The sequence below is a fragment of the Corylus avellana genome, chromosome 1 (assembly GCF_965113065.1).
Source record: "Corylus avellana chromosome 1, dhCorAvel1.hap1.2, whole genome shotgun sequence".
In the NCBI taxonomy this organism is placed as follows: Eukaryota; Viridiplantae; Streptophyta; class Magnoliopsida; order Fagales; family Betulaceae; genus Corylus; species Corylus avellana.
In genome coordinates this window covers 3,498,369-3,506,809 of record NC_142490.1, presented here as the reverse complement: position 1 = coordinate 3,506,809, position 8,441 = coordinate 3,498,369, and the positions used below count along the sequence as shown (strand labels likewise).

General features: G+C 34.5%; 1 protein-coding gene across 1 annotated transcript; it reads right to left on the bottom strand.

The window, feature by feature from the left end:
- Positions 1–5,696: 5,696 nt before the first annotated feature.
- LOC132172914 (SNARE-like superfamily protein) lies at positions 5,697–8,395 on the bottom strand. The gene is made up of 3 exons (XM_059584475.2): positions 8,279–8,395; positions 7,474–7,642; positions 5,697–6,083 (listed from the first exon to the last, which is right to left on the bottom strand). The coding sequence occupies exons 1-3, from the start codon at positions 8,336–8,338 to the stop codon at positions 5,887–5,889; spliced, it is 426 nt and encodes a 141-aa protein (XP_059440458.1). The 5' UTR covers positions 8,339–8,395; the 3' UTR covers positions 5,697–5,886.
- Positions 8,396–8,441: the final 46 nt, after the last annotated feature.

The window sequence follows — 8,441 nt, the reverse complement described above, 5'->3', positions numbered from 1 at the left end:
ACCACCCCCAAGGGCCACCTCCATGGAGCCCTGGGGGTGGCTTCGGCCACCCCCTTGGAGCCCAAGGGGGTGGCTCGGCCACCCCCTGGTGCCCAGGGGGTGGCTCGGCCACCCCCATCCGGCCAGATGGGGGTGGCCAGGCCACCCCCTGGCCACCCCCATGGCCAAAGGGGGTGGCCGAATTGTTTTTCTTTTCTTTTCTTTTTTTTTTTTTTTAAAAAAAAAAACATTTTTTTAATTTAAAAAATTTTAAAAATTAAATTGGTGCCACGTGTCAACATCTGATTAGTCCACGTGTCAGTCATAAACGGTCAACTAACGGATGGACTAACTTGGTCTTTTATCAAAACTCAAGGGGGTCCTGTGATAAAAATGAAACCCCAGGAGGGTAAAAATAAAGTTACCAAACCCCAGGGGGGTATTTGGTATTTAACCCTTATTAAAATGCATGATTTTCATTTTTCACATACATATTTTATTTGAGAAATATATTTTTATCCCATAATTATTTTACAATCCTAACGTAATAGTCTCAACCAATTCTTAAATCAGTTATTGTTAAAACTAAAAAATAAAATATCTAAGGATTGATTGACTACCACCTAAACATTATAGGTTAGTTGTAAAGTAAAAAATATGATTTATAATATTACTGTTAATTTTTATATTCATTTTTAATAAAACATGTAATTGTGATATACATTTTTAAAACTCTCACATGAATTTTGAACCCATATAAGTTAATGGACTAGATTAAAAGAAATCATTCTCTCTAATTTTTTATTTTATTTTATTTTTTCCTATTCAAAGTGGAGGAAGGAAAAGGGGAATTACATGAAAATAAAAAACAAAGGAGATAGAGCCTTCTGAAGAACAGTTGGAAATATGTCAAATGAATGACTCGGTCTATCAAGCGAACAGAAACAGCCAATAAAGGCCGTAATAAGTGACAAGATTCCGTAAACGGAACTAAACCCATTAGGGTTACCATCACGACCAGCTTATGGGCTGCTAAGGGGGGGGGGGGGGGGGGGGGGAGGAATGGGCTGTGTCCATATAAGCTATTGCTTTTTTGGATTAAAGGAAAAATATGGGCCTAGAAGCCCAAACATCCCCAATCTTAAGTTTACCTGGTTTTGTACCTTTTAGGTGGAAAAGAAGCAACTAGTTAACTATTTGATAGAATCAAAGAAGCCAGATAAATTCCAAGATGATTAATTAGATTAATGACATTATAAATCTGTCATCTTTCACTCACCATTGCACCATGATATCAGTGGTGCATAGTGCAGCAAATTGTGTGCTATAGAAGGTACCACTTGCTTGTTGAACCCTATAATGGCAAACATAATCAAACTTAAAGTACTAATAACACCATGTAAATCTCACACCATTACAGAAAATATTTCATTGATTATTTACTGTTTTTCATTGTTACTATTTTGGCTGCTGCTCACTATTGAGCATACTTGCACTAGTCTTCCCAATAAGGCTCCTACTGTGATTACCCCCACTAAAAATCCCACCTTTCCACTTATAGATCATGATGAAGCTAGGGAATTTCTTCTATAAATGCTCTTCCTTGAGTTCAATGCTCTCTATCCCCATCATATACAGGCAGAGAAAGAAGATAAGGTACTCCAACATGTTCAATGTTGTTTGGTTCATTTGAGCTGCAATAGGATTTGATAAATTATATTTTAATCTTGGTATAGTAGTTCTAACTAATCATAATTTGGTTTCAATTAAGTGCAGGTTAATCATGAAGACAGTACTTGCTCTAGTTGCCATGGGATTTCTCCTCCTTTCTTTCCAAGGTGATGCCAAAAGGTTTCTGTTGGAGGAGGGAGCCAAAGGAAAAACTGAAGTCAACAGTGCTCCTGCTGATGTTAAGCCAACTGCTAAAGGCAGTCGAGCCCCTACAGTTGTAGCAGCAAATGCCGACAAAGGAAACAGCAGCCAAGATGATAACAATGAGAGCTATGGAAGCTATGGCAATCCTTCTGGATCATCAATTGAGACTCACCATGTTTATACAACTGATTGCCAACCTGGAAAAAGTTGTACTTGAGCTTTCTATGAAGAAGATGGCATGAATAATTAGTATGTAAACTTCAGTAAAAATAAAGTTAGTGTGAAACAATATGATCAGCTCTTTGAGGTTCTCTGCCACACTATTTAGCAAATAATTAAGTAAAGCATGTTTAATAGTTTGTCCAGGTCCACTACCTTTGTGGTAATTGTTACTTAGGAATAAAAACCATGGCTAGTGTGGTTTGGTGTGCTATAGTATGTATTATGATGCTATAAAGAATATTTCTATCATTCTTTCTGAAAGATAACACACACACACACACACATATATATATATATATATATGACCAGTAAAATTATCCAGGATATTTTAATAAAACTTCGTTCCAACCTACTATAGTGTTAAATTACCACTTATTTCAAAAAATAAGCTTATAAAAAAGGGTTAATTTAATCATGTAATTAACATTTTAATATGCAGCACCAGAATGAGTTCTCTTACTCAAAAGCAATCCAGCCATCCAGGGCAATAATAGCCATATCCAACAAATTTATTATACGGTTTTGTTAGACAGACACCCAGGAAATGTATGCAGTACACACTCTGTAATGACTTCCTGCTGTTCCATGCATACATGCATACATTCCATACATACATATGTTCATGTATGTTATGTTAAAACCAGGCATACTCAACTATTTTGTCCCAACAAAGTTAATTTTTCGTTTCGATCGACAAGCGATCAAGCTTGGAAGGTAGCTATATATAGTTCAACAAAACCATCTCCAATTGAGTTCATCAGTTTGTTTCATGATTTGGAGTTTGCATAAAAAGTTTAATTCATTACTAGCCTCTGTTGTTTCCACTTCCTCACCACATTGACACACTCATGTTTTCTTAAGGTTACTTACCATTAATCCTTGCATGAAATCTTCCATTTTTGAGTATATATATATATATAATCTGTTTTTTAAGCCATTAATTAGAGTCATTAATTATATTTCAATATAATTAATTGCGTTAATTCTATCTATATATCTATATGATGTCATTAATTGCATGTGTTAATTATATTTCAATATAATCCACATGTCATTAATTAACGTCATTAATTGCCTTAATTATATTATAATCTATGTATTCTTCTTGCTAATTTTTTTTTCTTTATACTATTCATTTTAAATCATATATACTTATAGGAACAAAGATTTAATTTTTTTTTTATTTTTTTATTTAAAGAGGTGAGATATATTTTTATACATCTTTTTAACTTATAATGAAAAATGATATGTTTAAATTTTAAAATTAAATTATAATGAAAAATGTCACGCATAGCGTGAGTTATAAGCTAGTATACATAACAAGCAATTGGAATGAAGCTTTACCATTTAGCAACTGACGCCAAAGTACGTCAAACTAATCTACAACTGACACGTGTCTCATCATTTGACCGAGTATTTTAAGATTGCTGGTAGGTGTTTTTTTGTTTGGATTGATTTTAATAACAACTTTCTATTTTCTCTCCTAGGATAAATTATCATATTTTCGATTAAAATAGTTCAAGGATGTGCTCACGCAATTAGGTCTTTCAGAGCAGGGGAAGAAGCAACATCATGCTCAGTGCAATCATGCTTGTCTTGTGTGAAAAATGAAGCTGCCACAATGTTGGCATGATTGGTATCACCAGTTATGCATAATAATAATCTTTAAATATATTTTGCATGAGTCATCATAATAGTTCTTATGAGCATCTTTTGCATGAGTTGCATAATATGTATGACTTTGATTCATGTACAATATGCTTCTATCTTAGTCTTTTTATAAGATTGGATGTTATATATGAGAATAGCCAAGATATATAGATATCATTGATCCCCACTTTGTGAAAGAGGAGGAAACAAAAACATGTCCAATAATCATTGGCCAAATCAGATTTCAAACCTTCTACAAAATGGGTAATTGTGGTTTCTATTTACGAAAAAATTAACGCTCATTGATATTCAGAGATTGTAATCAGAACGTGATATAAAGTGACTACTTCTTGCTAATCTTGTTTTTGATATGGCATTACTAGCCTCATAGATATCTTTCATGATTAGAATGATCTTATCCTAATTGGATCCTCTAAATTGGGTCCATATTTTCTAGGAGGAGGGATGGCATTGTTTGTGGTAGGGATTCTCCTTATGTATTATAATTAAGCTCCTAAACTTTCTTCATTGAGTTTGTAATATCATGTTGAATGATATTGGGATATTGGGATACTACAACACTGCCATCCCTCCTTCTTAAGTCAGGTCTAAGCTTAAGCCAAAAGCTAGCTGGCAAATCTCAACTATTGGCTGTTTTTAAGAGCCTTGTAGAACCTTGAATGCTCAAGAGAGCCAATATTGGTAATACTTCAAAGACGATCCAATTAGTTAAATCATTCGGCTCTTGTAAGGCGGTTGGACTTACAAGAGCGAATAATCGTGGTCAAGAGATGATTTGCGAACACTTATGGCCAAGATGAAGATCATTTCTGATGATGCAACTAGTAGTGCCATACCAAAAACAAGATTATTCAGAACGAGACATTTCGAATTTGGTCCTGATTACAATGATATTGGCTACTTAAGATGGAAGGAAATCAAAAAATATTGGAACAAGAAAGGTGAGAAGAAAGTCTGAAACTTTATCTGTTCTTTTTCTTCACCACACCAGTCGGAAGAGGCTATTGAGAATTCTGCCAGTAAGACCCATATAAGGTCTTGGGTCTTACTTGCCGAATTCCAATATTCTCTTCCCTTGTTGTCTTTGCAAGCTCCGCTACTGAAGATAAATGGAAACAAGAAAACAGTTTGTTTGTTATATAAAGCGTTTGTGATCATAAAGTAATATGAATTTATTTAAGAAAATGCATGTACTCATTTATGTTATCTAACTTAAGTTGGCATTTTTTTGTGATTCTTTTTCCCGTTGAAATAAGTATGCTTGCAACAAGAATTCTTTCCTTGGATCTGTCTTCCAAACCTATCATTGTTTTAGAATTCTTCTATGCGTTTGGTGTGTAAGAATTTGATTGAGGTAAATGATTGTTACACAAAAGCTAATTTAATTTTTCCCACCCTTCTTTTGGAGGGGTGGGGGAGGTGGAGCATGGTGAGCTGTTTGATATGTGAAACTTCAGATGATAATACAGATGGATATAACTTGTAGAAGCCAACTAGCTTAGTAACATATTTGATTGATGCTGAGTTCTTTGACACTACAGCTTACAATGAAATGCATTCAGTTTCAGTGCTAGCTTGATCTTGCCATTCTCTTATAATCCTTAAAAACTGATTTTTATGTTCAAGAGTTGAGCAATTCTAAATACTGAACTTCCATCTTACTAGGCTAAGAGCTGATAGTCATTGCCACACCAACTCAATAAGATAGAAGTTGAGCATTACTATTAAGGTTTCGATAAAATTTTCAGATGTACACTCCACATTTCATTTTCAACACAACAGCCTACAATAAATTTCCTACTACAATTTAGCATAGTTTCATATCATGTCTTATGTATACAATTTTATTTCACATAAAAAGCTCTGCATCTACCTGCTGAGTACAGACCCCTGGTTGGATATCTTAGTAACACTATCTGGTAAAAAATAAAAGCATATTGTAATGTACCTTCAAAAAAACTCTCAATTGTTGAATTTCTCATTCCTCACATGCTTAATCATCCAGATATTTAACATCAGAGTTGACACAAATCAACAATAAAGTATCTTATAAAACAATAAAACAAGATTTCTCTCAACATGTACATCCTAATGAGCAGATCACATAACAAACAGGTCAGATACAAGTTCCCAAGCAGATCATCGGCCCAACAAAACAACACGATCCTTCTGTATTGCCTGTGTTAGGTTGATATCAAAAAGTTCGCACCGAATAGGCATCTCCATCTCATAGAAGGGATTCTTCAAGACATAATCCGTGTACAATTCATAGATGACTTTCAAGAGACCATCCATGTGTTGTGTCCCAGGCTCAGAGACCACAAAAAACTTTGTCCCTGCCAGAAAAAGCAATTATCCTTTTTAAGTCAGCATTTTCCAGAAAAGAACATCCAATACTAGCTTAACAAACTCATGTTAAATTTCACTTCCAAAGGGCATAGTAGACTGTTCTAAAACCCCAATCATACTCCAATACTCGTAAAGAACATTTTCAAATCAGTGAAGTGCCCCATTTCAAGGCAAAAGCCAAAAACACCAACATTGAACAGAAGACTAGTCTTTAACAAATTTCCAAATCATGTATTTAAATATCTGCTTATACGTCGTTGTAATTAAAAAAAAAAAAAAAAAAAAAAAAAAAAAAATTATTTATTTTATGCAATTTGAATACTAAAGCAATCATGATTTGAACCACATTTAATATTCGATGCTTCCATAGTGGACCTCAGATCATGCATCTCACATTTCTTAAAAAAATGTTAAGAAAAATACAAAATTGGACACAAAAGGACAGTTTACTCAGTATCTAACAATTTTTTATAATCACATCGTAACGCTATAACTGGTATCTACAAAAGATGGTACGTTGAAAAGCACCATTGTAGATAAAGCACTACATAGGGGTAAAAACCTTACCAAGGTAAAGGGTTAAAAAGCTCCTATAAAAACCACTAAATTAAGAATCTATAAATAATTAGATAGAGAGCAACCCCTAACAGCTTTGTTAAGTCCTCCTAAGCCACCAACACCGCAATAGGTGATTCATTAGTGACAAGTAAACAGATAGTAACTCATATCTCCCTTGTTCTAAAATACGCTAAGCACTCTCATTTCCCTCAATTCAAAAACTCCAAATGTGACATATAATGAAGTGTTGTCTCAAAGCAGTTCACTTTTTGAGATCTTGGGGATAAATAAACAAACAACCACATTTAGTCACTGTAAACGTTTGAGATATCAACTAGCAATATATGGATTGCTAATAAATATCATTATATTCTAGCATGTCGGACTATCAATATTTCTTCAAACAACTAAGTTAGGTTAAATTAAAACCATTAAAATGGTAATGCTTGACATGAATGCGTGTCTAACAATATAGCAGTGAACCACTCCAAATCTGCATGCGGCTTACTAGATATGAAACATTTAGGCTGCCAAAAGAATCTTTAGCTTCTTGTATGCGTATCTGTCAATTATCTTTCACATCTCCACACTTACTACATTACAACCTTAAAAGTGACAAAGCTTTAGACAAAATTGTATGAGTAACCAAACACTGAAATGCACACATCTGTGAGTTGATGAGGCTTATTAGATTAGCAACACAAGGATTAACAGTAACTACGGCTAGCTTCTTGTATGCAAATGTATTGAATTTCTTTCAAATAGTTGACGCCCATCATATAAAAACATTAATAATTCCAATGTTTGATCAAAATTTACCGGTGAGCGATTGGAAGCAATGGAGGTCAAATGTATCGGCTTCAAGAAGCTCAATCCCCAAACAACCTGAAACCGGTGATAACTGCTGAGAGATTGCGTGCATCGAGTGCCATAAGCTCGCCACCCGCAAGCTATCATTTGTGTCCATCCGTCCAGAAGATCCATAATCCTAATTGTCACAGCCCATATACACACAAATTTCTTCAAACAAGCTGTATTTCTATTAAACAAACTCTGTTTTTTGTTCCCCAATGAAACATTAAAAAAATTTCCGGAAAATAAAAATTAGTAAGTACCACAGATCTACAATCCTATTTTCCCCCCAGAAAAGGGATAAATTAAAGTTTTTTGTTTCACAAATGCAATGCCTAATACACACAGACACACATACACACACATGTATGGTAGTTTCCATCGAAAACTAAAAACTTTCCAGGAAAGGAAATAAGTTACCATTCGTTCACCAGACCAATGATTCTAAGACTCTTTAATAGAAAAAAGAGGTAAATCATCCCCAATATAAAAATCATTAACAATCTGTTTGTTTCCATGGAATATACAAGACACCCATCTTTTTTGGCAGCGGAGAAAAACAGTGAAAAAGAGAAACGAAATCAGACATTCACTATCCTCAGTCCCCAAATTCGATTTGGTTTATTTGGCTCTCCCACACTTTCCCAGCGACCAAATATATCAAATAGACCCCATTCAAACAGTTTCCAGTAAATCTTACTTCCCATTTTCTCAGAAAAAATATATATAAATATATTCTCGGGAAACAAACAGAAAATAATTTCCGATTTACCTTGTAGAAGATCAAGCCACCTGACTTGTTGATGATGTAGAGGCTGTAAATTGCAGCCATTTCCAAGGGCCTTTTCGGAATCTGAAGAAATAGAAAATATGAAGAAGACGCTGACCGATGAATCTAAATGCAGAGAAACTCTGAAATATGATATCTAACCCGG

Bases quoted from the DNA above. Each gene is read 5' to 3' on its own strand.
- LOC132172914 (XM_059584475.2), bottom strand. From the start codon at position 8,338: ATGGCTGCAATTTACAGCCTCTACATCATCAACAAGTCAGGTGGCTTG. The intron at 7,643-8,278 runs GTAAATCGGAAA...TGTGACAATTAG, and splicing joins GTGGCTTGATCTTCTACAAG to GATTATGGATCTTCTGGACG. The intron at 6,084-7,473 runs GTAAATTTTGAT...TTTTTCTGGCAG, and splicing joins TTGCTTCCAATCGCTCACCG to GGACAAAGTTTTTTGTGGTC.